Here is a 27,932-nt window from a genome sequence, read left to right on the forward strand (position 1 = left end):
CCATGAAAATCGCGAATACGGAATATTGACACTCGAGTTCTTCTTAGTATTATAGTTATCATTAGTATGATGGACAATTCAACTGCCAGATGTTCCATTATACAGATTTTAGTGACTTTTGGGCGGACGCTTTGTGGGCAACCGAACCGAATTGGACAGGACTTGAAGGCTATTAATAAAAATAGTAAGAGGCCTAAAGTAGTTGGTGCATTTGGCGCATGCGCATTTACGCATTCATGCGCGTCCATATAGAATGTACCAAAGAATACTGTCTGCACTTGCATGACACTTGCAGGATACGGGTCGTGCTGGATAGGTATGAACAGACCTATATACGTATGTAAAAAAAAAAAATTAACAATGACCTTCTTAAAATTCTCTGGAGCGTCTTGATTGGTGCCTAGGTAATGAAAAAATTAGCATAAATAGTTTTATTTTTATTTTGAGCCATGTGGTGGAGGATTTGACATGACAGCGAGTGCGGCAATGGTAATGGCCGGCGAGCGAAAGTGTTTGAACCGTCGAATGTCGGTGTTTTATTTGAAAGCATTGCGAGCGCGCGGAGCGGCGAAGAGTGCGAAATCTCAGTAGAAATGCCGCGACAGGCCGCTGCGAAGGGGGGCGGAGGCGCCGGCGCGGGGAAGGGGGCTCGCGGCTACCAAATGCCCGAGAGGCTGCCGAAGGGGCTGCAGCTGGCGGCCGTGGGGGGCGCCAAGTGGCGGCTGGGCGCCCCCATCGCCAAGGGAGGCTTCGGCGAGATCTACGCGGCCGCCCCCTTCACCCCCACCTCCAACTCCAACTCCCCCAAATCTAACTCCACCGCCACCTCTGAATCGCACGTCGTCAAAATCGTCAGTATATCATAATATCTATGTGCATATACAACACTCGGAACACGCATCTGTCAGATCGTATGCAACTGTCATGTCGTTCCCGCGTCTGAACGTATCGTTTGCGCATGCGCACTGCGCCTTTCATTTCTCTCTTTCTCTCTTTACACACTCTCTATACATCTGTCTCGCTCGCTTTTTTTACGAATACGTCAACTTGACGTACGTCAACGTATTCGTGCGTACAAGTATACTGTGAAGCTGTTGAAATGAACGAAGAACTCGTAATTGCTGAGGTATGTTTACTTAACTACTCTACCGTACTATTTTCATATCTGTTCACCTCTATTTTATAATATTTAAAGTAATTTGAATGACGCAGTTGTGATGACTTCGTTGGGATCGTTTCACTTTGTTTGTAATGGCTTTTTTAGGTTCAGAAGAGACCCCCTCTGTATGACAAGAGCTTAAATTCATATAAAAAAGCGACCAAAAGGGAAGAGTTGTGGATAGAGGTGGCCACCATTCTCGATTGTGGTAAATAAAATAGAAATTATTTATTTGTTTAATATAAGCAAACAGTATATACAGTATATAAAACCAAAATAGCTCGTTAGTACAGATAGTTTAAGCGTTTGCCCGCGGCCGTCTTCTATGGAAGCTTTGGGCGACAAGTCTGTAGCGCGGCTGTCTTCAATAGAATTTCTGAACTTTGCACGGGATTTTGAGGCTTATATGCGCCTATTTCAACTGTTTTAAGGTTCAAAATTGGTTGAATATATTACTGACAGTTGAATGCCATCTATTTAATTTGCTTAAAATGAATATATACCAGTCAAAATTGGTTTTTTGTGGAACCATACTGAAACCTCGTCTATGTGACGTCACGTCTTCATACAATTATGAAGAATGATTATTTGACAATTAATCCTAAACTACCGAGATATATTATGTATTTTATTGTTTATAATAATACTTTATGTGTTAATTAGCATATCTGGTTACTTGAGTGAATATTAAAATCTGTATTTAAGGTCGAAAACTCGATTGCCAAATTCGCGAAAAAGGTGCCGCTTACAAGGCTTGTTCTTGTTATATTTATTGCCGCGTGCAAAGGTTTAATTTTTATATCTGATTCGTGACATTGTCAATAAAATGCCAAGTATGTTGCTTTTTAAATAAAACTGGCAAAAAATCTGCTGATTTCTCATCTACCATATTAAAGTACCATCAATATTTCCATAAAAATTCTTTCATCCATGCTTAAATCAAGCCTCCTACATATGTTTTTTTATAATACAATCATAATTGGTTCTGTGGATTGTCATTTTGCATTACTAATTACGGGCAAATGGTTAAAAATATTCCTCCATCACTATTACTTCCATATGCACCAACATCTATCATTAAATACTTATAATTAGCATCTACCAAAGCCATTAAAACTATGGAAAAACTCTTCTTATAATTGTAATAGAGAGATCCTGAATTTTCGGGGGCAAAAGTTATTATATGCTTCCCATCAAGAGCGCCCCACACAGTTGGGCATTTGCCATTTGTGCATAAAATCATCGGTGGTTTTTTCCCAATGTTCTTTTGTAATTTTTGGAAGGTATTTTGGCATCACGATTTCTTGTATGACATTGCACGTGTCTTTCGTATCTCCCAGCTGAAAATTAAAGGCAACGGATCTAAACGAATTACCGGTAGCCAATGTTCTGAAAAGTACAAACCAACTACACTGTTCGACAAATGACGACTTTTAAAATGTTTCAGAGACGGGATATAACTTTTCTTATAGATCTATGCCCAGTGAACACGAATCTGGTAATAAAAAGTGTTGATTGGCTCGAGATTTGGAGATATATGTGTTTTTTAAATCGCGCGATTTTTCTATATCTTGGTGTTGTTCGGTCGATTTCTCAAAATCTGCTAATTTTCTGTTCAAAATGAATATTGGAATCTAAAGTCGGGTATTTTATCTTTCATTTGTAGTACTTTTCAGCTTTCAAATCTCTCTAAGTAGTCGTCCAGTTCAAATCAAAAGTCAAAATTACGTATTTTCACTTGGGATTTTTTCCCACTGTTAATACTATATTATATTGAGTATTTTCTATTGAAACATGTTTATTAGGATAGTGTTCTGGCCACACTATTTTTTGATTTCGTTTAAAAGGGTTAATTGGATGTGTGGTGAATTTTAAACCGGTAAAATTGTGACCAAAAACTTCGTATTAGTAGAGCACAAATTTGTGTTGTGTGCGCTGCATCATTGTACGCTGTAATGTGCGTCATTGTATACAACGATATAGCGGTCACAAACTTTTTTCAATGTGTTTTTAAATAATTTTGTAATGAAATAATTATAATAATTCTTTGAAATGTTCATTATCTTCATATTTAATTTAATTTTGATTTTTGTTTTTATTTTCCATGTCTATTTTTATTTTTATTCGGGTGCTTAAAATGTACTGATATTTATTTTTACGCTATACATATTCGTATTTAATAAATATATTATTAAATTCAAATCCTTCTAATTATTTCATTACAAAATTATTTAAAAACACATTGAAAAAAGTTTGTGACCGCTATATCGTTGTATACAATGACGCACATTACAGCGTACAATGATGCAGCGCACACAACACAAATTTGTGCTCTACTAATACGAAGTTTTTGGTCACAATTTTACCGGTTTAAAATTCACCACACATCCAATTAACCCTTTTAAACGAAATCAAAAAATAGTGTGGCCAGAACACTATCCTAATAAACATGTTTCAATAGAAAATACTCAATATAATATAGTATTAACAGTGGGAAAAAATCCCAAGTGAAAATACGTAATTTTGACTTTTGATTTGAACTGGACGACTACTTAGAGAGATTTGAAAGCTGAAAAGTACTACAAATGAAAGATAAAATACCCGACTTTAGATTCCAATATTCATTTTGAACAGAAAATTAGCAGATTTTGAGAAATCGACCGAACAACACCAAGATATAGAAAAATCGCGCGATTTAAAAAACACATATATCTCCAAATCTCGAGCCAATCAACACTTTTTATTACCAGATTCGTGTTCACTGGGCATAGATCTATAAGAAAAGTCATATCTCAGTGACTGTGCTATTATGATAGTCATGAACAGTGCTATTAATAAAACAATAATTTTAACTTTTTTTTAGTTACCTACATACATACATATACATAAATAGTACTTTATCCAATAATTTTTTCTTTTTGTTTTCAGATGTTAATGGGTTAAAAAAAAGATGGAGATCCCTACGGGATGGATTCATTAAGAATTATCGTGTACAAAAAACATGTCCCAGTGGATCAGCTGGAGGAAAAAAAAAATCTTGGCCCTTTTACAGCCAAATGGAATTCCTGATTCCACACGTGGAATTCAGGGAATGTACGGGGAACTACGAAAGCCTCGTAGATATCGTTGATATCCCAGTAGAGCTGCAAGAGTCCATAATGGATCCCGTAGGACCGCCAGTCATAACACAACAACACCCAGTCACTACACAATACCCAACCACAACACAACACCCGGTCACAAGACGACAGCCAGTCGCACGGAATCGTCGCAGGAACCGAAGGACTTCAACTGAAAATAGGCTGTTGGATGTATTGTCCAATGAGCAGGATTCCGATCAAAACTTTTTACTAAGTTTAATGCCATCGTTGAAACGATTATCCCACAAAAAAAATTCTGAAGCTCGGATTAAGCTGCAACACGTACTTTTTGAAATGGAATATGGAGAACCGTCACCGAATGATTCACATTCTTCGCCTTCCTTTCCGTACATGACCCACGATCAAGAGCCCAACTCTCCCTACTTAAAGACAGAATCAGATTGTGATTTATAATTTATTTTTTGTTTGATTTCTTTATTTTTCATTTCTCTATAGGGTACTTGTTGCTTGAATTATCGGAGTGTTCTTTCGTGCATTTCGTTGATAGTGACGGTTGCAATAATACTCTTATGTTATATTGTCTTCAAATAATGTTATGATGTCTTTTAATAATGTTATGTTCCTATGCAAGATATATAGATAATATCCTTTGCGATAATACTTTTATGTTATGTTGTCTTCAAATAATGTTATGATGTCTTTTAATAATGTTATGTTCCTGTGCAAGATATATAAAAATATCCTTTGCAATAATATGGTCTGACTAGTTTGTAAAATAAATGTAATTTTATGGCACTTTGTTTATTTATTGAACTCTCCAAAAGCTTTGAGAACGACAGTAATAAGTAAATAAAAATTGAAAAAGGATGTAAATTTAAAATCTAACCTTAAAGTCGCAGCTAAGCGTTGTCTCGTTGATATACTTTTTCTATAATTCGTATTTTCTTTCCGTATTTTATTTTGTATCAAAGAGTGTAGGGTGTTGAATTGCTCTTTGTTCATTCGGAAATATTGGAAGTAGCGCTCAGGAAATTCCCTCAGTTCTTTACAGAGTTTATCGTATTCTCCGTACTCTTTACCAACAACCGCTATCCGATTATTAACGTAAGTCTTTTTTTTTCAACAATGATTCCGTCAATGGAATACTGTTGTAGTAACAGTCCATAAGCAGTGAATGGCCTTGTCCAGCTTTTTCCTCCATCAGTTTATGACCGACTTTATTGGTGTGTGGTCTTTGCCACCTAATTCTGTATCAGCAGAACCACCATATATGCATGTATGCAGAGTTTAAAGAATCTTCAGAGGTCCTTATAGTAAATTGAGAACATTGAAAATATCAAACCGACATCTCACCATAAGGTGGAAAATTCCACACAGAGAGTTCCAATAAGGCCTAGATTTCAAATGGCTGACAAAAGTTCATCATGAGTTTGCTTCTGATCTTGAAAAGGTTCAATCCAAAATAGGACGCGGAAGCTTGAATCAAACTGGATCGAGTCTTATGAAATAGAATTTACAAAACCGGAACCGACTATCCACGAACTTTTTTCAGCCGTTTTTCTTCTCCAGAAAGAAACCTCAAGAGGGCTGGACACCAGTGCCTTGTCCATACAAACGTATTAAACTTCTCCCTTCCTCAATTATGGCACTAGAGAAATTATTTTTTAATATGCTGTGGATATCCACCATTGGCATGCATCTGTGCTTTTATTTTTTTGATTAGTTATTTTTTATAGGAGCTAGGAGCCGCCAAACATATATAGAATCGACTCTTTTTTACACCCACGAAAAGAGTTCAGCGTGCTTATTTAACGGTCGATTTTAAAAAAAATACGCGCTCAGTTGCATAGAAAATATCTTTCTAATACCGATGATGAAATTTTTTTTAAAAATTGGTCCAGTTTCGGAGGAGAAAATTGGAGAATACGAAACCTCGATTTTGTCGATTTAAAATACTTATTATCTGGTCAAAGCGCAACTGTCGCATTCACTCAATATATATGTATATATCGAAGAAAAGAACGGCAACAAAATTAAGGTTTCGGGTGTACAGCCCTCTTAATCTCTTTTGTAAATACAATTTCTTTAGTATATAAACCAGTAGCGGCTCGTCCATATGGACTGAAGGGCTGCAGACCTCCCAGTATAGTACATATGCATGCTATTTTTGTTTTTATTCGATCACCGGTTTGGTTAACGAACTACTACATCCTGATTAATCTCTGCCGCCCCCCCCCCTCCCCCACTATGAGCTTTTACGAGCCGCTACTGATATAAACATAGACCAAAGGATGAACATTTTTTCACAAGACTATTATGATATCCTTAGTAATGATTGTCTTTAATTTGAACTAGAGTGTGTATAAATATGGCACCTAATGCAAGCAGAGAGAAAGCTTCGAGTTAATAAAGCTACTTGTGTAAATGTTCACTCGTTACCAACTAATAGCCAGCAGCATGGCTCGGCGCTTGGGCTTTTGCCTAGCACCAACAGGCGCCGGGTTCGATCCCGTGATTTGACCTCGATTGAAAAGAATTTATTCCGAGTATATCTGTAATGCTGCTGGTCAGACTTGGATATTTGTGACTCCAGGTCGATCGTTTCCTTCCAGAGTTTGCCAATTTTTCTGATTTCATTGTTGAAACGGTTCCTGTGATTTGACCTCGATTGAAAAGAATTTATTCCGAGTATATCTGTAATGCTGCTGGTCAGACTTGGATATTTGTGACTCCAGGTCGATCGTTTCCCATCAGAGTTTGCCAATTTTTCTGATTTCATCGTTGAAACGGTTCCTCGATTGAATTGGCTACGTCCTACCTACTATGTTGCCACAAAAGAGTATGATTAATGTACAATAGAATTCATAATGTCTCGTTGATTGCGAGTTTTCAGTGACTTATGTGATAAAAATGCTGCATTGTTTGTAATTGGCCAGAAAGGCGCATTGGGGTTTACCTGGTGGGCCTTCCTGGTATATATGTATATAATAAAATATGAAATGTACTCTCGTAAGTCGTGCCTCCCCCCCCCCCCACTATTAATGTGATATCATCACATCTCATTAATTTTTTTATATATGACAGATTACAACTTTTGCGTACCTATGTATATGCAACTTGTATACTTCTAAAGCACACTTATTCAAGTTGAATCAGTTTTAAATGATTATACATTTAGATAAACTAGTAAAAATGTCTACCCTTTAACACTAATGCTAACGAATCGACATCTGTTTATTTTTCCGTCTTCCAATCGTATATTGAAATGCTATTGTGAATTAAATTCTTCGTTATTGTTTTCAGGAACCTCACGGAAACGGCCCGCTATTTGTAGAAATGCATTTTTACATGCGAAATTCGAAAAAAGAAGACAGTGAGTATTTTTTTTTTCTACAACTATTATCCTACTACTAGAATTTTATTCATTATGTATTCAATATTATGTATATGTAGATCGTTGACCCGACTCCAATGTAAATATGTATTTCACACATGCTAAAATTTACGTATGGATCAATGAATTCCAACTGTATAAACATTTCTGAAGCAATACGTTTGTATTTACGCACTTGCCGATATATACATAAATAAATTTATTTTTTCTGTTTCAGTTGAAGAATTCACGAAAGCGCACAAATTAAAATACCTGGGCATTCCCGTCTACATCGGATCGGGCTCTCACGAGTATAACAATACGAAATATCGTTTTGTCGTTATGGAACGCTACGGCAAAGACTTGTGGCACAAATTTTTAGAATGTGGACGGCAATTTCCTACGCACACTGTCTTCAGAATCGCCATACAAATGGTTATTATCTCGGAATCCGACTCAAAGTATGGCCACCGTTGCCGTTGTTTGTTTTTATATGTTTATGTTTTGTTATTTTAGCTGAACGCCTACGAGTACATTCACAGTAGGACGTACGTTCACGCCGATCTCAAAGGTGGAAATATACTGTTCGGTTTGAAGAAAGGCGTGGAAAATCAGACGTACTTGGTCGACTTTGGTCTCGCTTCGCATTACACGGTCAAAGATTATAAATTTGATCCTAAAAAGGCTCACAACGGCACCATAGAATATACGAGTAGGGATGCTCATAATGGAGGTAATTTTATGTTTTGTAGTATTGTTTTATAAGTATTCGTAGACTGAGCAATAAAAAATCACATTTTTTGCTTACTGGACGGAGACTAATCAATTTTTACTAAATTTGGCCCATTGAATTCGAATATGACAGTGATTTTGTTGGTTTCTTCTCGTTTATGAGATGTGAGCGTTTAAGTTAATTTTTGGCTTATGCAGTCTTTATCTCAAAATCTACATAGTATTGCTGTGCCAAAAGTAAGTATTGGAATCAATAGTCAGATTTTTTTCTATTGATTGTGGTTTTTTATTGTTTTAAAATACTTATAATTAATTTTCTAGCGAATTTTTAAAGTCAAAAATATATGTATATTTTTACTTTTATCTTTGGACGTGGTAAAAATGGATGAAGTTTTGTGATCATGCGAAAATTCAAACTCGAGATTTTGACTGATTCGAATTCAGAATCGATCACTGATCACGTTTTCATGATCTAGATAAAATGTGTGTGTATTTTGGGGATTTTTTGAACACTGTTAGTCCTATCGAGCTGAAACTTAGTATCGGTTACTGAAATTCTTATAGATACGATGTAAATTTTTTTCAAATTTTTAAGTTTACCAGAAATGGTACCTCCCCTTATAGGTGTCCTCTTTTTTTTTGAAGTTTTTGAATTCAATTATCTCCCAAACCACTAACTGAATCGGACTGAAATTTATTTACGTATGATAGAAATAATAATCTTTATAACCTTATATATTTTAAATATTTTTATCTGAACCGGAAGTAGTACTTTTACTCTAGAGAATCGAGGTTTTTTTATGTTTTTCTCAGAAACCTTTTGGTTTATTGAACTGAAATTTCATATCTAGAAGTTTAAGCTTAATACCAAGTTATGTTTAAAATTTGGTAAGCATCCCTCAACCGGAAGTGGCAGTTTACTCTTGTTCGATTTTTCTTCCACTATTTTTTTCGACCCCTTAAAGATGCGTGCTCTTCACGAAAAAATTGCAAGTATTATTCTTGTATCAATGTGATGAAAATAATAAAAAAATCACTAAATTTTATAAACCGGAAGTGGGATATTTTTATCTTGAGCTATCATGCTTTTATTGGGCCAGTTTTATATTTCACTACTTTTGTTTACAAGGATTGGTTTTCAATGTGAATATATGTTTGTATATATTTTTTTTATCTGAACGTACTTATTCGAGCGATAAATTATTTAATGTATAGTCCATTATTAAGTATTGTTATATAATGAACAATGTAATGTAATTATTTTTACAGTTCCCACAAGAAGAGGTGATATGGAAATTTTAGCATACAATTTGGTACAATGGTTGACTGGCTCGTTGCCATGGGAGACAGATCTTCGACATCCTAAAGAGGTTCACGCGCAGAAAGAAAAATATATGTCTGATATACCTGGCTTTTTAAAAAAAACATTCACAAAATCAGCTCCACCTCGTAAGTATTTTTTTAATATTTTTAGCGATTCGTATTTCATTGAAAAACATTTTAATTATTGTAAAATTCGTTACAATTCAGACGCAATTACATCGTATTTGAATTACGTGAGCAAAATGGAATATAACGATGAGCCCGACTACAAAGCATGCCGAACGATATTCGAATCGGGTATCAAGACTTTAGGCTTTTCGAACACGGGTATTTTAGACTTCACTCCTGAGAAATCTGGCAAGGCAAAGTTTGAAACCAAGGATCTGTCCGATTTGGAGAACGAAGCCGTTCTCGAAACGCAAGTGGTCAAAACTACTAGAAAGAAGAAGCTTTTACCCAAAAGTGCCTTAGAGGAGGCGCCCGTGAAGACGGTCACAAAGAAGACGGTTAAAACTAGCAGCAAAAAGGTTAAAGTAGAGAATGGAAACGTCACAAACACATCCAACTCTGATATAGGTGATGTTTCAAACGTCAGTTTTAATACGACGATATCGCTCAGGCCTCGGCGAGTCGCCGCCACTCCGACCACTCCGAAAGATTTGGACTGCAGCGTGGATATATTTGAGGATTCGTGTATGGAGACTCCGCCCAAGTTGGGTCTGAAGCGCAAACATAGAAAGCGGTTCGAAGTCGAATATTGCACCGACGAGGAGGTCACCGTTCACACGACCGTTAAAAAGAAGGGAGGGGTCGTTAAAGAGGAGACTAAGAGTTGGAAGAAGTGTCCCGCAATTGTCAATGGAAAAATTGTTAAAAAAGTAAAAACTGGATGAAATCAATACATAAACGTTAAATTTTTCATATTAAAACCACTAATTTATTTTGTGTATTTTTTGCAATTATATTCATAATTGTAATTTTTTTATAATACAATATAATACGTTTTTTAATTGTTTCAATTTTATTCATTATCATATTGTTCCCCATCAAACTCTCATATAACCGTTTGCCCGCGGCTGTCTTCTATGGAAGCTTTGGGCGACAAGTCTGTAGTGCGGCTGTCTTCCATAGAATTTCTGAACTTTGCACGGGATTTTGAGGCTTATATGCGCCTATTTCAACTGTTTTAAGGTTCAAAATTGGTTGAATATATTACTGAGTTGAATGCCATCTATTCAATTTGCTCAAAATGTATATATACCAGTCAAAAATTAGTTTTTTGTGGAACCATACTGAAACCTCGTCTATGTGACGTCACGTCTTCATACAATTATGAAGAATGATTATTTGACAATTAATCCAAAACTACGAGATATATTAAGTATTTTATTGTTTAAAATAATACTTTATGTGTTAATTAACATATCTGGTTACTTGAGTGAATTTTAAAATCTGTATTTAAGGTCGAAAACTCGATTGTCAAATTCGCGAAAAAGGTGCCGCGTACAGGGCTTGTTCTTGTTATATTTATTGCCGCGGGCAAAGGGTTAAGTTTTATATCTGATTCGTGACATTGTCAATAAAATGCTAAGTATGTTGCTTTTTTTAATGAAACTGGCAAAATATCTGCTGATTTCTCATCTACCATACTAAAGTACCATCAATATTTCCATAAAAATTCTTTCACCCATGCTTAAATTAAACCTGCCACATATGTTTTTTTATAATACAATCATAATTGGTTCTGTGGATTGTCATTTTGCATTACTAATTCATAATTAATTGGACCATCGTTGTATTTAGCATCATCGTCTTTAAGCTTTTCGTGCCGTTTCATTAGGATATATAACAATATGGTCGCTAAAAATACTAATATGGCGAAGAAGAAGAATTGTGTCACCTGAAATATCACAAATCACATATAACAAATATTATTATCCACGAATGTGTGTTATATTCTAATTAGTATTTGTTTTTAGGCACATACTTGACGATAACTGGATCCGAACCTTGTCACTAAAATAATTAATACATTCCCTAGAGCTTCAACCACATACCAATACGCTTGTATTACAGATTTCATGCTTTCTGGGGCTTCTGTGAATGCAAACTCCCACCCGGCCACACACACGAATACCTGTAGAATAATTTGCAATCGTTCAAATCTCGGGCAATATCCTGAGTAATAAAAATGGTTGTGGCTATTTGCAGGTACTATATCTGCGGATTATTGGCTATTTGCAGGTACTATATCTGGGAATTATTGGCTATTTGCAGGTACTATATCTGCGAATTATTGGCTATTTGCAGGTACTATATCTGCGACAGGCGCAAAGCCTTCCGCGCATGCGCGTGAACTGTCACTGTCAGCGTGTTTACTGTTAAAATTTTGTTTTAAACCTCTTAAAATTTAGTTCGAACTCGTAAAGTGACGTAGAGTAAAAAATATAATCCAAATTAGTTAATATTATTAATTGTTAGAAAATTATTATCATATAAAACGTATAATACCTACATACAAGTTCAAGCCGCGAACTAGCTAAATGATATAAATCTATTATAATAACGTGCGAAATTTATTTGCCTCATGTATAATGAACGATAGATTAAGCAAGTCTAGCATACATTAAATGTAAGAAATTATAATCGGATTATAAGTTCACGTGCATGCGCAGAAGGCTTTGCGCCTGTCGCAGATATAGTACCTGCAAATAGCCAATAATTCGCAGATATCGTACCTGCAAATAGCCAATAATTTGCAGATATAGTACCTGCAAATAGCCACAACCAATAAAAATACACTATACGTACCTCTGAAGCAGCAATAATCATAAGCTGTGGTCCCAACCAAAGCACAGACACTGAATTTGGTTCTGTTACTGTTATTAAACTAGCATTCTGTCAAAAGCATTGTATTCTGTATTAAACAATCATTTCAAAATGATATTTTAAAGTATAGATTTAAAAGCACAGACTTACAAAACTATAATTTGCCTTTCGAATCATCAGAGTATAAACTCCGCCTATCTTTAAATCGGACTCCAATGGTACGTGTTGCGAATTGACATATAGATCGTACCGTCCTGAGAAAACTTCAAACAATTTTGTCACCGTTGAATTAGTCACCACCTCCAATTGCTGTCTCCGTATATTATACAAGGATATATTCAAATCAGATTTGTCTACATTTGCCAAAATCCTGAAAAGGAAAACAATTAGAATGTACGTGATATCTCTAGCTTACGGAATCTCAATTGCATTCATGCCTTATGTGAGGATTTCCCGATCTAGATTTTGCAACATTGTCTTCATATCTTGTCGGTTGATCTTCTTCAAAGTCGCCATGGAGATACGATACGGCTTTTTTTCTTCTATAGTTATTTGTTCTGTTGAATTTGTCGTCGAGTTTTGGCAACGTATGGTCTTGTCGTACATCAAGCTTCGATTTCCTTCTACACTGATAAATTTGTTCACATAAAAATCCAGGGGAGCTATTTTGAAGCTCTCGTTAGTCCAACGATTACTGTACTCCAAGTCACAACCGTATCCGTTGAATATTCTCAATTGACCAAATTCCGTTGATGGCAGAATGGGATAAGTTTTCTGAAAATTCAATTACATTAACTTTGACATGCTATATGACATGGTCGAGTTCGGTCACCTTCCTGCGAGTTGGGACCAAACTTGCCCGTGTTCAGAGTCGCTACGCCACTCCGTCTCTGGCTTCCATAATAAAAGCACGTGCATCAACATGCCAGTCGTCTCATTCGTTCATCCCCTATAATTTTAACCTATCAGGATGCATACAACCTTGGTAGATCTATTATACTTTCGCTTTCAACCTAATGATATGGATGTGTTCATTACCTCTAAATGTATTTCCACAAAGCCCGAACATATGAAAGCAACGCCACCAAGTAAGCTTCCAACAACCAATTTGTGGAGTGGTTTGAAATCAACACCAAATTTGGATAGACATGGATACAGTCCCTAAAATTATAACAGTCAATCTCTGTTTGCAGTAAAAATTTATTTCAGTTCACTGCTACATATATCACATGTAATTTAATCATTATGAGATTGAAATCACCTTTTTGAACAACGCCACAAACATTATCGCTAAACAAGGCGACATGACTTGCATTTGATCTGGTTTAACCCTAAACAATCCAATATTACCGTCCATTTTCGTCGCTTGAAGCGTCCAGCGTGAACCCTGAAATCCAAACGAATCAAAAGTTATACTCCCAAGGGCAGATCTTTCCCGCAAGATTCTCAAATTGAACATTTACAATCTATAGACGAGAAATGCAGTAAAGTGTTGGATATTAGTAGTGTATAAGACCATCTTTGGGGGTACATAAGGCTTCTATTGATGTTTTTCAACTTTAAAATCCAATTAGTCAACTAGTGTACATAGATCAGATTAATTACCATCATATCTCACATAGTACTTGTATGTTAAAAAAGTTGTTTAATTTACCAATTGATCTATAAGGGACCAATAAACCGTAAGTGGCATGAAGAGAATGAATATTCTTAAAACTTGTTTGGTTTCATTTATGAGAAAATCGTCGTAAGTGTCCTTTGCATAATCCAACCAATGATTCTTTTTTTCTTTGTTCTTTGAATTAAATTTATTTCTCACAGCCATCTGAAAGTAAAATTATAGATATTTTAAGCTAATGCCATTTAGCCATTCAACTTTTTTTAGTCTCTTTCCATAACCGAGGTAATGCGCCACAATGGCCTAATAAAATAAGAGAGGGAGAAAACAAAAAACAAAAAAAAAAAATAATAGAACAAAAAGCAAAAGCAACAAATTACAAAAAAAAGAAAAGTAAAAAATAATACAGCATCTAACACAATCATAAAAAACTTTATAGTAATAATTAAAATTAAAATAAGTAAAAATACAAATAAGGGAATGTCTTGCACCTGCAGCCTGTTCCGATAAATTAGAACAAGCTAAAAATACAAAACATCCCTGCGAGGCCCAAATGAAAGAGAGTAGATTAAGATTCCACACATACATCACATTCAAATTAAGAGAATAATGATGAGCGTAGGTTACCAGATAAATATGTTAAAATAATATCCGATAATCTACGCTAACTTAGGTGGAAAATATCGCATTCAGGCACAGCAGCAACGATTTCATTGAGAAATCGAATAGCTCTTGGAATAGGAGCCATTCGAAAAAGAACAGTGTGAGTAGGAGGTACTTATGATGGAGGAGAAATTATGATGTCTACCACGCACATAGTTATTAGGTACATAAAGTCCCAACTGTTCCAGCAACAACAGGTATGACGTATTACCACGCAGTAGCTGGAGAACGAAAAGAATTAATGAGAAGTTCAAGGGAATTATACCCAAGCATGCCCAAAAGGAAAGGAGTAGGGTAGGGATATAGGTAGTACCCATACTCTTTCTTATATAGAAAATGAAGAAATGCTTTTTGCACTTTTTCGATCATAAGAGAGTAATTGGCTTCATGCGGATTTCACACAATCGAATTATACTCTAGCTTACTTCCAACAAGCGAGCGAGAAGACAAGGGGTTGGAGAATACCCGAGCAATAATATCATCACACAGTTGCACTGAAAACGACCTCCAGAGTATGACCGCTAGACATACGACCCTGCACCTCGAGGAAAACCCGAATCGCACAGCTGCAAAGAAAATGATCTCTAGATACGCGTTAAGTGATCATACAAGAATAACATCACGCAGCTGCACAACAATCCACCCTTAGACACTGACCCCATCGCGCGACCTTCAGATGGACGATAAACAGAACTAAAGTATAATATGTATATAAACCAGCGCACCAGCCCCAGACGGACACAGAGCCTCTGGAGTTCAGCCAGCCCACTCCTCCGAAGTCGAGCAACTAGCTTCTTCGTAGTACATAAAATAATACTTGTATACGGGAAACGGTCAAAACATACTTTTATTTTGAACCAATAGATAAACTTCTTTCAAACGCAAACGTGTTTCCATAGAAACTGTTCAACAGCTTCCTGCCTAAAAAATCAAATCCAAAATACGGCCTCATATCCACATATACAACCACATATTTAGTCTAGACACCACAGTTTTCACTTGATATACTATAATATATGTATTACCTTAGTCATGTTTCGATTTTTTTCTCATTATTATTAAATTAAAAGAATCAATTCATACTTCTTTTTGTAAAATCAAATTAACATACACAAAAATATAAATAAATGGCTTACCATAATGCATTTCATAACATCTAAAACGATATTACTCTTTGGTATATTTATGACGTACATTTTTTTGACACAGATAAATATCACTGAAAACGTTAAAATATGAATGTTAAAACAATCAATTCTAAATATTGAGTATTAAATATATTACACAATATACAATCAATGTGATTATATCACCTATTGATGACAAAATCAATATTCCCGAAGCCCCGAATGCCACCGAATAACAGTCTTTGTCTCCGAAGCAGTGTATTTCAGATCGAAGCAATGGAGAAACAGTTTTGGAAACCAGAGCACTGAGGACCATCATAATATAAAACATGCTGAAGAACGTTGTCAGCTGTTTTTTCTGCTCAGGCAGCTTAAACTGATCTCCACCAAAGGCAGACACGCATGGTTTTATCCCACCTGTGCCGAATGACACCAAGATCAACCCCAAAATTGTAAATTCCTCTAAAATGTCCGACTTTTACAACAAGTCAGAAAATGTCGATCGATCTTGAATTAATATTACAAATTTTCTTACCTGCCAAGAATTCCCAATGGTGGTATAGCCGTTATCGCTAATAAAAAGTTTCCACATGCGTACACCATCATTAAATACAAAATAGTTCTGCGGTAGAAATTGGAACATATGTAGAACAGTTGAATATAATCAGTGGCGGACTGGCCATACAAGCGAACATGCCCGATGGCATGTGGGCCCCACTATCTGTTAGAAAATATGGGCCCTCAGTAAAATTAAATAACTTTTTAACTATTTATAGGATATTGCGACTTTGGGACCTAAAGTTTGGGTATTTCATCAAAACAAATTTATTACGATATACACAAACAACTAATACCTGCTTTAACAGCCCAAGGATCGGTTAACTTTTTTTATTAGGCTCGAAATGTAAGTTTCAACATTTGCGTGGGCCCTTTTGCCGGGCCCATTTCCAACGTCAATATTATGTATATACCAATACCAATGTAACAACTAACTACTGAAAAAAAAATGGGAATAAACAAATTTTCGTGAAAAATATAAACATAATTGCTTAAAACAATTTTGATAGGACGATTCATCATCAACCAGCGATTTAAATTTACGTCATACTTTCAAAATAACATTTGATTATACTTCGATGATATAGTAAGATTTAAATACACAATTTTAAACAGTTTCCGAATATAAAATCTATTCCTAATTTAGACACATCCATGTAAATAGATATATAGGATAGGGGCCCCCTCCCCAAAATACCGATTTTCGATTAACATTAATTGAAAATATTATGCATTTTTTTCAGGGACGTAATTTGGGGGGGCCATAGGGAAGCACTCGCCCCTCTAAACTAAGGAATAGTGTGAATTTAGAAAATATTATGAATTTAATGATTAATGAGATACTACGGATCTATGAATGCTACGTTTATTTTTTATGTATGTTACTTTTGGGTAACTAATAAAATAATTGCTGCTGGGTAAGGTTAGGTTGGGTTAGGTTTAGTGAGGTAAGCACGTTTTGTGGATATTTTGGCAATGTCGAATTCTTTGATTTCGGTGATGGTTAGGTGAGGTTGGGTTAGGTTTGGTGAGGTAAGCAAGTTTTGTGTATATTTTTGCATTGTCTAATTCTTTGATTTCGGTGATGGTTAGGTTAGGTTGGGTTAGGTTTGGTGAGGTAAGCACGTTTTGTGAATATTTTTGCAATGTCGAATTCATTGATTTCGGTGATGGTTAGGTTAGGTTGGGTTAGGTTTGGTGAGGTTAGCACGTTTTGTGGATATTTTGGGAATGTCGAATTCTTTGATTTTGGTGATGGTTAGGTTAGGTTGGGTTAGGTTTGGTGAGGTAAGCACGTTTTGTGTATATTTTTGCATTTTCGAATTCATTGATTTCGGTGATAGTTAGGTTAGGTTGGGTTAGGTTTCGTGAAGCTAGCACGATTTTTGTATATTTTTGCAATGACAAATTCTTTCATTTCGGTGATGGTATGGTTGGGTTGGGTAGGTTTCGTTTAGTTGGCACGTTTTGTGTATATCTTTGCAATGTCTAATTATTTGATTTCGGTGATGGTTAGGTTAGGTTGGGTTAGGTTAGGTTAGGTTAGGTTGCTCTTTTTCCTATCTTGTGCAGATAGCTTCCGAAGCAGCCATGTCCTGTTAAAATCTGAGTTAGGTGAAAGCACAGTTCACCATGTTTTCTCCGGCTCCAAACCCTCAGGTCTCTGATGAGTCGATGCGTCCACCGACCCTTAGTTGACGCATCCCATCGAGTCTGCCACAAAGACATAGTTCTTTCTTTTGAGTCATTTTTTTGCTCCCCTCTGTAGACCGCTTTCCGCTCTTCTGCGAGCAGATCGATGGGTGGTATGGCTGTTATTGCGAGGATGGCTGCTTCGGATACCGTGCGATATGCAGCAGCAACTCTTAGCGCACTTCTTCGCTGAACTCTTGCTATGTTGAGTCTCGCCTTTTCCGTTATCATTGCATCCGCCCATATCGGAGCGCCGTACAACAGAACCGAGTGGACTACTTCATTATAAAGTTTTCTTCTGTTTGTTTTGGGTCCTCCTATGTTGGGAATCAACCTGGCCAAGTCTTCGGCAACTCCTGCTGCTTTTGCTGCCACCTTTTCTGTATGTACAGTGAAGCGAAGTTTGTCATCGATCCATACTCCCAGGTATCGGATCGATCTATTATATTTCACCTCATGCCCGTCGATGAAGAGTTGCGGCGGTATTAACTTCCTTCGTCTGGTGAAGAACACGGCCTCAGTCTTTTGAACTGCTAATTCCAATCCAGCGTCCGACAGCCATCTCCTTATCTTTCCGATCGAGTCTTCACAAATAGCTCGCAAGAGTTCTACAGATTTCGCCGCAACTAGCAATGCTACATCATCGGCGAAGGCGATTATCTTCGCCTCTGGGCGAAATGGAACACGTATAAGACCATCATACATGACATTCCACAGTGCAGGTCCAAGTACCGAGCCCTGTGGAACGCCTGCCGTGATCGTTCGCTGTCGTTGAATGCCATTACAGTTGTATTCCAGCTGTCTGTCCGAAAGATAACTTTTGATTATCCGCTCCAAGTATGCTGGTGTCTCAATTCTTTGGAGCGCTTCAAGGATCAGGTTCCATTTTGCTGAGTTGAATGCATTCTTAATATCAAGTGCAATCATCACGACATGCCCGCTTGCTTTGACACTTCCCTCCCATGCTTTCTTAACAGTGTCAATGACCTGTTGTATTGCCTCAATTGTCGAGCGCCCCGGGCGGAAGCCAAACTGGTGTGGCGAAAGTCCCTTCGTAGGATCCTCAAGGTACTTCTGTAGCCGCTGGAGAATCAGTCTCTCTAAAAGCTTGCCGAGTCCGTCCAGCATGCAAAGCGGCCTGTATGCAGATGGGCTATTCTGGACCTTGTTTCCCTTCGGAATAAGTACCAATCTTTGTCTCTTCCAAGAAGAAGGAAACGTCCCTTCTGTCAGACAAGAGTTGTAGACTGCAAGTAGTAGTGCAGGATCTGAGTCAGCGACCCGTCTGATGATTGCGTTTGGGACGCAGTCCGGTCCTGGGGCTTTGTTAGTCTGTAGTCGTCTGGCAGCCATGTTTAGTTCCTCATCAGTAAAGATGGGTATTTGTTCGCTTATATCATTGTCCATATTTCTTCTGACGATGACGTCAAAATTTTCCCGGGATGAACACCAGGATGTCATCACTGCAGTGCAGAAAACGACGATGCTGAACACACTGCATTCGATTGTCCAGCATGGAACGCACATAGAACCAATCTAAAAAATGAACTCGGTGTTAACTCATTAGCGACGACTAACATGATTCCTGCTATGCTTGAGAGTGCAGAGGCGTGGACAGCATGCACTACGTTTGCAGTATGCATCATGCGGGAGAAAGAAGAGGCAGAACGCGATCGAGAGAAAAAAAGTCGGACTTTGTAAAATGACGAGAGCCTAGATGGCTATTCTGGCAGCCACCCTTGAGCAATACTTAATTAGTAGCCGGGTGGTAGCTGAAGAGGAGGGGGGTTTTAGTGGGTAAAAATCCCACACTACCACCGGAATAAAACACGTCGGTGGTGTCTTCTAGAAGATTTCCCCCCGCCGGAAAAAAAAAAAAAAAAAGGTTAGGTTAGGTTAGGTTAGGTTAGGTTAGGTTAGGTTAGGTTAGGTTAGGTTAGGTAAGGTTAGGTTTTGTGAGGCTAGCACGTTTTGTGGATATTTTGGCAATGTCGATTTCTTTGATTTCGGTGATGGTTAGGTTTGGTTGGGTTAGGTTTGGTGAGGTAAGCACGTTTTGTGTATATTTTTGCAATGTCGAATTCATTGATTTCGGTGATGGTTAGGTTAAGTTGGGGTAGGTTTGGTGAGGTAATTACGTTTTGTGTATATTTTTGCAATGTCGAATTCATTGATTTCGGTGATGGTTAGGTTAGGTTGGGTTAGGTTTCGTGAAGCTAGCACGATTTGTGTATATTTTTGCAATGTCCAATTCTTTCATTTCGGTGATGGTTAGGTTAGGTTGGGTTAGGTTTGGTGAGGTGAGCACGTTTTGTGGATAGTTTGGCAATGTCGAATTTTTTGATTTCGGTGATGGTTAGTTTACGTTGGGTAAGGTTTGGTGAGGGTAGCTCGTTTTGTGGATATTTTGGCAATGTCGAATTCATTGATTTCGGTGATGGTTAGGTTAGGTTGGGTTAGGTTTTGTGAGGTTAGCACGTTTTGTGGATATTTTGGCAATGTCGATTTTTTTGATTTCGGTGATGGTAAGGTTAGGTTGGGTTAGGTTGGGTTAGGTTTGGTGAGGTAAGCACGTTATGTGTATATTTTTGCAATGTCGAATTAATTGATTTCGGTGATGGTTAGGTTAGGTTGGGTTAGGTTTTGTGAAGCTAGCACGATTTGTGTATATTTTTGCAATGTCCAATTCTTTCATTTCGGTGATAGTTAGGTTAGGTTGGGCTAGGTTTAGTGAGGTAAGCACGTTTTGTGGATATTTTGGCAATGTCGAATTCTTTGATTTCGGTGATGGTTAGGTGAGGTTGGGTTAGGTTTGGTGAGGTAAGCAAGTTTTGTGTATATTTTTGCATTGTCTAATTCTTTGATTAAGGTGATGGTTAGGTTAGGTTGGGTTAGGTTTGGTGAGGTAAGCACGTTTTGTGAATATTTTTGCAATGTCGAATTCATTGATTTCGGTGATGGTTAGGTTAGGTTGGGTTAGGTTTGGTGAGGTAAGCACGTTTTGTGTATATTTTTGCATTTTCGAATTCATTGATTTCGGTGATAGTTAGGTTAGGTTGGGTTAGGTTTCGTGAAGCTAGCACGATTTTTGTATATTTTTGCAATGACAAATTCTTTCATTTCGGTGATGGTATGGTTGGGTTGGGTAGGTTTCGTTTAGTTGGCACGTTTTGTGTATATCTTTGCAATGTCTAATTATTTGATTTCGGTGATGGTTAGGTTAGGTTGGGTTAGGTTAGCACGTTTTGTGGATATTTTGGCAATTTTGAATTCTTTGATTTCGGTGATAGTTAGGTTAGGTTGGGTTAGGTTTTGTGAGGCTAGCACGTTTTGTGGATATTTTGGCAATGTCGATTTCTTTGATTTCGGTGATGGTTAGGTTTGGTTGGGTTAGGTTTGGTGAGGTAAGCACGTTTTGTGTATATTTTTGCAATGTCGAATTCATTGATTTCGGTGATGGTTAGGTTAAGTTGGGGTAGGTTTGGTGAGGTAATTACGTTTTGTGTATATTTTTGCAATGTCGAATTCATTGATTTCGGTGATGGTTAGGTTAGGTTGGGTTAGGTTTCGTGAAGCTAGCACGATTTGTGTATATTTTTGCAATGTCCAATTCTTTCATTTCGGTGATGGTTAGGTTAGGTTGGGTTAGGTTTGGTGAGGTGAGCACGTTTTGTGGATAGTTTGGCAATGTCGAATTTTTTGATTTCGGTGATGGTTAGTTTACGTTGGGTAAGGTTTGGTGAGGGTAGCTCGTTTTGTGGATATTTTGGCAATGTCGAATTCATTGATTTCGGTGATGGTTAGGTTAGGTTGGGTTAGGTTTTGTGAGGTTAGCACGTTTTGTGGATATTTTGGCAATGTCGATTTTTTTGATTTCGGTGATGGTAAGGTTAGGTTGGGTTAGGTTTGGTGAGGTAAGCACGTTATGTGTATATTTTTGCAATGTCGAATTAATTGATTTCGGTGATGGTTAGGTTAGGTTGGGTTAGGTTTTGTGAAGCTAGCACGATTTGTGTATATTTTTGCAATGTCCAATTCTTTCATTTCGGTGATGGTTAGGTTTGGTTGGGTTAGGTTTGGTGAGGTTAGCACGTTTTGTGGATAGTTTGGCAATATCGAATTTTTTGATTTCGGTGATGGTTAGTTTATGTTGGGTTAGGTTTGGTGAGTGTAGCTCGTTTTGTGGATATTTTGGCAATGTCGAATTCATTGATTTCGGTGATGCTTAAGTTAGGTGGGTTAGGTTTGGTGAGGTAAGCACGTTTTTTTATGTTTTTGTAATGTCGAATTCATTGCTTTCGGTGATGGTAAGGTTAGGTTGGGTTAGGTTTCATGAAGCTAGCACGATTTGTGTATATTTTTGCAATGTCCAATTCGTTAATTTCGGTGATAGTTAGGTTAGGTTGGGTTAGGTTTTGTGAGGTTAGCACGTTTTGTTGATATTTTGGCAATGTCGAATTCTTTCATTTCGGTGATGGTTAGGTAAGTTTGGGTTAGGTTTGGTGAGGTTAGCACTTTTGTGGATATTTTGGCAATGTCGAATTCTTTGATTTCGGTGATGTTTAGGTTATGTTGGGTTAGGTTTGGTGAGGTAAGCACGTTTTGTGTATATTTTTGCAATGTCGAATTCATTGATTTCGGTGATGGTTAGGTAAGGTTGGGCTAGGTTTCGTGAAGCTTGTACGATTTGTGTATATTTTTGCAATGTCCAATTCTTTCATTTCAGTGATGGTTAGGTTAGGTTAGGTTAGGTTTGGTGAGGTTAGCACGTTTTTTGGATATTTTGGCAATGTCGAATTCTTTGATTTCAGTGATGGTAAGGTTAGGTTGGGTTAGGTTTGGTGTGGTTAGCACTTTTGCGGATATTTTGGCAATGTCGAATTCTTTGATTTCGGTGATGGTTAGGTTAGGTTGGGTAAGGTTTGGTGAGGTAAGCACGTTTTGTGTATATTTTTGCAATGTCGAATTCATTGATTTCGGTGATGGTTAGGTAAGGTTGGGTTAGGTTTCGTGAAGCTAGCAAGATTTGTGTATATTTTTGCAATGTCCAATTCTTTCATTTCAGTGATGGTATGGTTAGGTTAGGTTAGGTTTGGTGAGGTTAGCACGTTTTTTGGATATTTTGGCAATGTCGAATTCATTGGTTTCGGTGATGGTTAGGTTAGGTTGGGTTAGGTTTCGTGAAGCTAGCACGATTTGTGTATATTTTTGCAATGTCCAATTCTTTCATTTCGGTGATGGTAAGTGGACAATCATATTCCCGTTCGTGATGACTGTACAGGGGTTGGTCGTGGGGTTGTTCGTAGCTGGGGTGGATGAGTTGATGTGGACTGTAGATTTCGATAGGTTGCTGGTTTCCGCTTTCTTATAACGGGTGAAAGATCATCCAAGATCGACAGCTCGTGACGTAGAAGGGTAGACAAGTAAAAGATGTTGCGGAATTTGTACTCGTCGTTTATTGTCACAATAACACACAAAAATATGGTGGCGGGCGAGCACAAGTAAAGCCGAAGATGGCTGGGGCGAAGACACAAACACGCGAAGGGGTGGCGACACCAAGAGGGGGGGGGTGTGAGGGGGGGAAGGAGTACGAGGAGCGGGTGACAAGGGGGGGGGGGACGCGAACGTCGCGGCCTTGACCGTGACTGATGTGCGAAATGACCGAAGTGACCGAAGTCGTGACCGAAGTGTTTATTAATTGGCGCGCACGCTTATTTATAACAATTGTCCGACCCTTTCCTCCCATAGTTTTCACGCTCCAAGGTGTCTCAAACTGTGGGAGGTCGTCGAACGTAACAAAAGTTCTTCCATACTCCCGGGCGTGAAAAGTATTTTTCACTTGTAGTACTAAGCTGGAAGAATTTGATTTTTATTCTCCAGGAGTGATGGTTGAATTCTTGCTTTAGATAGTTAACTGGTTCAAGTTGATGTTCTTACAACTGTGATTTTCATTGATCCACCAACTTGACCTTGTTACCATTGATGTTGTGTCATTGGTTAAGGAATAGGAAATTGCCGCCCTGGATTATCGCTAAGTTAATTATTATAAGCTATTACATAGTTCAACATGGAATTACATGCAATCGCTAAAAGGAAGTATGATTTGAAATGAATCTGGATGTACACAGTACATTGATTCAACCATGAATAAAATTACAAGCTAATTTAGTTCACAATTGTTGAGAGTGCAAGTTGCATGGCTTGTTACACGATAAGTTGTTACTGCATGTTGCCTGCCTCTAATGAGCTAGCGTGTATCATACTGTTTGATAATAATTAATTTTGAGATGAATTTATAGAATGAATCGACTATAGCGATTAGGCAATGCGTCTGAGAGCCAACAGTGGCTGTATTGCGAACATGAATACGCATTGCATTTGTTGAAATGACCGAATTGGTCATGTTTGAAAGCAGACACTCCAAGAGTCATGTGTCGCTATACAAATTAACATTTATTAGTTGATTTCAATTGAATCATGTTAATTAACATTTGAGTAAGCAAATTTAATATGTTGATCACCTAACAGTTGGTGATGCAACCCTTTTAAACTTAAATCTAATTGTTAGATATTCTATCAAAAAGGCTTAGTTTAAATTACCTATAAATATTTTAATTTAAGGTTAAGAATTTAATTTTGACAGGTGTGCTGCCTTGTTGACATTGTTTATAAACAAACAAGTGACAGCTAGCCAAAGTTCAAATAAACGGACCGTTTTTGGGGTTAGGTGTTGTTGACGGCTGATGGCCGCCATTGTTTGTTGACAACCGAACTGTCACAAATGTTTTCACTAACACTCTTTTATTAAGAAGGGAACGAAGCTTGATTTTGATTTGGGACTCTTCCTTGCTCCTCCTGCGGTGATGAAGTTGTGCTGGAGGGTAAAGGGGCCAGCGCGTGAGCTGATCTACGGACCACTCCGCGGCTGGTCCGAACGTTCACGACTCGTACTCGTTGATCAGGACCGGGAAACGTCTGGGTCACTCGTCCTAGTACCCAACGTGTTGGTTGTAGGCACTCCTCTCGTAGCAGCACCAATTGGCCTGCTTCCAGGTTTGCTCCCTTGTCGTCCCTCCATTTTGCTCGTTCTTGCAACGTTTGGAGATAGTCTGCGGACCAACGCGCCCAGAATGAGGTCGTTAGTCTTTGTATCTGCAGCAAATGTGAAGAATCATTAGAGGATGAAACATGTTTAACATTGGGCAGGGCGAGCAGGGGTCTACCGATTAGGAAATGACCTGGAGTTAAGGGAAGGAAATCTATAGGGTCGTTGGAGAGAGGTGTTAGAGGTCGGGAGTTCAGGCAAGCTTCGATCTGTGTTATGACGGTTGCAAGTGCTTCGAAAGTGAGTGGCACTGCTTGTAAGATTTTTCTTAAGTGTGTTTTCATTTGTTTCACCGCCGATTCCCAGAGTCCCCCCATATGCGGGGTCCGAGGAGGGATAAAACTCCACTCGATTCCCTCGGATGCTACATACTGCAGGACTTCGGATGATCGCGAGGTGGTGAAAACACTACTTATGCTTTGGCGAATGATTCTATCAGCTCCTACGAAATTTGTTGCATTGTCAGAAAATATGATACTCGGCCGTCCGCGACGTGCGATGAATCTTTTGAGACAATTAAGGAAGCTGTTGGTAGATAGATCACCGACTACTTCAAGGTGGATTGCTTTTGTGGCCATGCAGATAAAGATGGCTGCATAGCATTTAATTATTTTGGAACCCCTTGAAGTGCCACTTTTAATTGCCAGTGGTCCTGCGAAGTCTAGTCCAGTGTTTGTAAAAGGCGGGGATGCTATGACTCGCTCAGTAGGCAAATTTCCCATCATTCGTTGTCGAATCAATGGGTTTGCGCGAAAACATACCATACATTCGCGCAAGACTCCTTTGACCGTTGATTTACCCGCTATCGGCCAATATCTCAATCTTAATATATTGAGCAGCGACTGGGTTCCCAGATGCAGGTGTCTGAGATGATAATTCTTTATTATTAGACGCGTCAGTGGATGATTGGACGGCAAGATAATAGGGTGGATTGTCTCGACTGCCAGCTCGCTGTTTTGGATGCGCCCTCCCACACGAATTAGTCCATCTTCCATGTATGGACTTAGTTTAAGTATTTTGCTCGATTTGGGGATTGGACGATTTTTTGTGAGTTGTGCCACTTCTGTTGCGAAATGTTCTCGTTGGGCTACAATCAGCAGAGTTTTCAGGGTCGTTTAATTCCGACGCGGAGGGGATGCCGGTTTCTTTACACGGCAGGTTTTTGTTTCGCCAAGGTCGTTTGACGTATGCTATTATGCGCATCAGCTTAGATAGATTTGACCATTTTCTGAACCACGGATTGATCGTACTCGTGGTGAAGTTAGTCAGTAGTTTCAGCTTGATTTCGGGTACATTCTCTGGCTCCTGGTAAGTTTGGTGGGGCCATGTTGATCGTTTCGATCTTAACCATTCCGGCCCGTTCCACCATAATTTATGAGTTACTAATTGGTCTGGATCCATTCCCCGAGATGTTAAATCGGCGGGATTTTCAGCTGTCCCGACGTGGTGCCAATTTGCTGGCACTGAATGATCTTGAATGGCGGATACTCGATTGGCCACAAATGTGGTCCATCGGTATGAATCGCCCTTGATCCAGTGGAGCGCGATTGTAGAATCGGTCCAATGTACTACTTCTGATATTTTCACGTTCAGATTATCCTTTACATATTTCATTAGCTTGGTTAGTAAAAGTGCCGCGCACAATTCCAACCTTGGAATTGTCACGTGTTTGAGAGGCGCGACTCTGGACCGTGAACATAGTAGTTGACACTTCACTTGTCCCAATTTGTTTGTGGATCTAAGATAGATACATGCTACGTATGCTTGCTCGGAGGCGTCGCAAAATCCGTGTAGTTGATGATCCACTGAATTGTAGATCACGGTGCAACGCGGAATTTCATAGGGAACGGTGTCATTCAATTTGTTGATATGCTGATGCCACTCTGTTTGTATGTTGACCGGAATAGGGTCATCCCATGCTAATGGTTGCTTCCAGATTTTTTGCATGAGGATTGTGTGTTATCAAGAGTGGGGTGAGCAGTCCTAAAGGGTCGAAAATTTGGCTAATTTCCGACAAGAATTGCCGTTTCGTGAACGGACTGAATTTTGGCTTCAATTGAAATTGAAAATAGAAAACATCAGATCTGGGTTTCCAGAATAGTCCTAATGTCTTGTGTGATGATTCTGAAAAGTTAAAGTCGGCCATCTGCTCCTGTTCAGGTTGCGGAGCGATGTCTTCGTTGTTCGATGCCCACTTCGACAGTGACAGACCGGAGCTTTTCAATATTGAAGTTACTTGTTCTTTAATGCTCTTGCATTTTTCGATGGAGTCCGCTCCTGTGAGAAGATCATCCACGTAGAAATTCTTCCGAATCACGTCGCACGCTTCGGGATGATTTTCTTGATTATCATCGGCCAATTTAATTAGGCATCTTGTTGCTAGAAAGGGGGCAGATGCTGTTCCGAAGGTGACGGTGTTCAGAGTAAAATGTTTTAGTGCCTCATTTGCATTATTCCGCCACAGGATTCGTTGGAAATCCCGATCCTTTTGCGAAATGACGAATTGGCGATACATTTTTTCTATGTCCGCTGTCATGACATATCGATGAGAGCGAAAATTTAGAAGAATTGAAAATAATTCGCCGTCGTTCGTTGTCGATCGATGACGCATTCGCACCGTTATTAGCTCTTCCATAAATAATATTTAATTAA

General features: G+C 38.3%; 6 protein-coding genes across 6 annotated transcripts; 2 read left to right on the forward strand and 4 right to left on the reverse strand.

Moving 5' to 3' along the window:
* Positions 1-474: 474 nt before the first annotated feature.
* ball (nucleosomal histone kinase 1) lies at positions 475-10,703 on the forward strand. The gene is made up of 6 exons (XM_077441703.1): positions 475-851; positions 7,564-7,633; positions 7,872-8,068; positions 8,150-8,366; positions 9,635-9,814; positions 9,896-10,703. Exons 1-6 carry the CDS (start codon positions 594-596, stop codon positions 10,579-10,581), a joined length of 1,608 nt encoding a protein of 535 aa, XP_077297829.1. The 5' UTR covers positions 475-593; the 3' UTR covers positions 10,582-10,703.
* LOC143919396 (uncharacterized) lies at positions 1,074-5,051 on the forward strand. The gene is made up of 4 exons (XM_077441704.1): positions 1,074-1,126; positions 1,265-1,367; positions 4,088-4,667; positions 4,900-5,051. Exons 1-4 carry the CDS (start codon positions 1,100-1,102, stop codon positions 4,901-4,903), a joined length of 714 nt encoding a protein of 237 aa, XP_077297830.1. The 5' UTR covers positions 1,074-1,099; the 3' UTR covers positions 4,904-5,051.
* On the reverse strand, positions 10,608-13,257 carry LOC143919397 (peptide transporter family 1-like). The gene is made up of 5 exons (XM_077441705.1): positions 12,955-13,257; positions 12,668-12,887; positions 12,500-12,586; positions 11,676-11,825; positions 10,608-11,588 (listed from the first exon to the last, which is right to left on the reverse strand). Exons 2-5 carry the CDS (start codon positions 12,692-12,694, stop codon positions 11,421-11,423), a joined length of 432 nt encoding a protein of 143 aa, XP_077297831.1. The 5' UTR covers positions 12,695-12,887; positions 12,955-13,257; the 3' UTR covers positions 10,608-11,420.
* LOC143918621 (solute carrier family 15 member 2-like) lies at positions 12,956-23,864 on the reverse strand. Its single transcript, XM_077440562.1, has 8 exons — positions 23,455-23,864; positions 16,780-16,920; positions 16,112-16,646; positions 15,935-16,017; positions 14,172-14,342; positions 13,779-13,904; positions 13,556-13,678; positions 12,956-13,291 (listed from the first exon to the last, which is right to left on the reverse strand). The coding sequence occupies exons 3-8, from the start codon at positions 16,254-16,256 to the stop codon at positions 12,956-12,958; spliced, it is 984 nt and encodes a 327-aa protein (XP_077296688.1). The 5' UTR covers positions 16,257-16,646; positions 16,780-16,920; positions 23,455-23,864.
* On the reverse strand, positions 23,620-27,816 carry LOC143918623 (uncharacterized). The gene is made up of 3 exons (XM_077440564.1): positions 27,201-27,816; positions 26,921-27,163; positions 23,620-26,827 (listed from the first exon to the last, which is right to left on the reverse strand). The coding sequence occupies exons 1-3, from the start codon at positions 27,814-27,816 to the stop codon at positions 26,289-26,291; spliced, it is 1,398 nt and encodes a 465-aa protein (XP_077296690.1). The 3' UTR covers positions 23,620-26,288.
* LOC143918622 (uncharacterized) lies at positions 24,980-26,275 on the reverse strand. The gene has a single exon (XM_077440563.1). The coding sequence runs from the start codon at positions 26,273-26,275 to the stop codon at positions 24,980-24,982; it is 1,296 nt and encodes a 431-aa protein (XP_077296689.1).
* Positions 27,817-27,932: the final 116 nt, after the last annotated feature.

This window comes from Arctopsyche grandis, chromosome 11 (assembly GCF_051622035.1).
Source record: "Arctopsyche grandis isolate Sample6627 chromosome 11, ASM5162203v2, whole genome shotgun sequence".
Taxonomy (NCBI): domain Eukaryota; kingdom Metazoa; phylum Arthropoda; class Insecta; order Trichoptera; family Hydropsychidae; genus Arctopsyche; species Arctopsyche grandis.